The sequence below is a fragment of the Lathyrus oleraceus genome, chromosome 7 (assembly GCF_024323335.1).
Source record: "Lathyrus oleraceus cultivar Zhongwan6 chromosome 7, CAAS_Psat_ZW6_1.0, whole genome shotgun sequence".
In the NCBI taxonomy this organism is placed as follows: Eukaryota; Viridiplantae; Streptophyta; class Magnoliopsida; order Fabales; family Fabaceae; genus Lathyrus; species Lathyrus oleraceus.
In genome coordinates this window covers 57,509,267-57,511,099 of record NC_066585.1, presented here as the reverse complement: position 1 = coordinate 57,511,099, position 1,833 = coordinate 57,509,267, and the positions used below count along the sequence as shown (strand labels likewise).

The window sequence follows — 1,833 nt, the reverse complement described above, 5'->3', positions numbered from 1 at the left end:
AATCATATTAGGAGATTGCCATTGAAAAAAAGGCCGCTCACAATATTTAGTTCCAAGAAGAGACTAGAAACAATCATAAAAACACCACCGCCTCTATAAAAAATCTTGATGTTCAGATGGGTCAGATAGCACGATAATTGGCCTCAAGTTCTCAAGCTCCAGGTACCTTGCCTAGTGGCACAGTGACGAATCCTCGTGAGCATAATAATGTTAACGATGTGGTGACCAGAAGTGGTAAGTCTACCGAGAAACCAGAATAAAAAATTGCAGAAGAAGATGGGTTGTTGGAAGTCGAGTTAGAAATAAAAGAACCGGAGAAAACAGAGGAGGATGTTGTGATAATGCCTATAGTGGAGAAGGAGAAGGAAAAAGATGTCAAGCCAATCATTAAAATTCCTTATCCTCTGAGACAAAATAAGAAAGACCAACATAAGAAGAATTTTGAGAAGTTTTTAGAGATGTTTAAGAAACTTGAGATAAACATTCCATTTTCTGAAGATCTGGAGCAGATGCCAATATATGCCAAATTCATGAAAGACATCATCTCCAAAAAGCGCTCCACAAATGTAGACCAAATCATCCTTACTGAAACTTGTAGTGCTATTCTCCAAGGTATGAAAATTCCTGTGAAAAATAAATGTAGGGATTCTGTTACTATTCCTTGCACTATTGGTGATAGAAAATTCAAGAAGGCTCTGATTGATTTGGGAGCTAGTGTGAGTTTGATGTTGTTGTCCATTTATAAAAAATTGGGCCTTGGCACCGTTCAATACACAAGGATGACTCTTCAGTTTGTTGACCGCTCAGTTAGACGACCTTATGGAATTTTGGAAGATGTTCTGGTAAAGATAGATAAATTTTTGTTTCCGGTTGACTTTGTCATTCTTGAGATGCCTGAAGATGAGAAGATCCCTCTCATATTGGGCAAACCCTTTTCAGAAACGGGATAGTGTATGATAGACATAGAGGAAGGAACAATGACCCTCAAAGTCTATGATAAAGAATTGAAAGTTGATGTTCGGAACACTATGCAATACAAAAATGATGTTTGCACGAGTCACACTGTAGAGGTAATAGATCAAGTGATTGCTCAAGGAATTGAAATGAAAACACCTCAGTTACCTTTAGAACGTGTTTTGAGCTTATCAATTTTTGAAAGTGATGAAGATGAGAGAGTGTCATAAGTGATAGCCATGATGGAAGCACAAACTCAGTGGACTAGATCTAAACCACACTGGTGGGAAGATTTAAGACTACCCCAATCATCAGAAATTAACCAAGAGCCTAAAAAGGTGGCAGAGTTGAAACAACTACCTGAGGATTTGAAGTATGTGTTTCCTGATGCTGAAAAGAAGTGCACTGTCATTATCAATTCAGGTTTAAAATTTTTTCAAGAAGAAGAACTCTTCCAAGTACTCAAGAAATACAAGAGTGTTATTGGATGGGTGATTGAGGATTTGAAAGGTATTAGCTTGACAACTTGCATGCACAAGATTTTTATGGAAGATGATCATAAGTCAGTGGTTCAACCACAACAAAGACTTAATCCAGCTATGAAAGAAATGGTTCGCAAAGAGGTGGTAAAGTTGTTGGATGCGGGGTTGATTTACCCCATATTTGATAGCTCATGGGTTAGTCCAGTGCATGTGGTATCGAAGAAGGGAGGAACTACTGTGATCAAAAATGAGAAAAATAAGGTGATTCCAACAAGAACTGTTACAGGTTTGAGAGTGTGATTTGATTATAGAAGGTTAAATATTGCAACAAGAAAGGACCACTTCCCTTTGCCATTCATTGATCAAATGTTGGAAAGGTTGGCTGGTCATAATTACT

General features: G+C 37.8%; 1 protein-coding gene across 1 annotated transcript; it reads left to right on the top strand.

Moving 5' to 3' along the window:
* Positions 1–341: 341 nt before the first annotated feature.
* On the top strand, positions 342–950 carry LOC127102001 (uncharacterized). Its single transcript, XM_051039425.1, has one exon. The coding sequence runs from the start codon at positions 342–344 to the stop codon at positions 948–950; it is 609 nt and encodes a 202-aa protein (XP_050895382.1).
* The last annotated feature ends 883 nt before the right edge of the window (positions 951–1,833 follow it).

Excerpts from the sequence above, each read along its gene's own strand:
- LOC127102001 (XM_051039425.1), top strand. The coding sequence starts at position 342 with ATGCCTATAGTGGAGAAGGAGAAGGAAAAAGATGTCAAGCCAATCATT.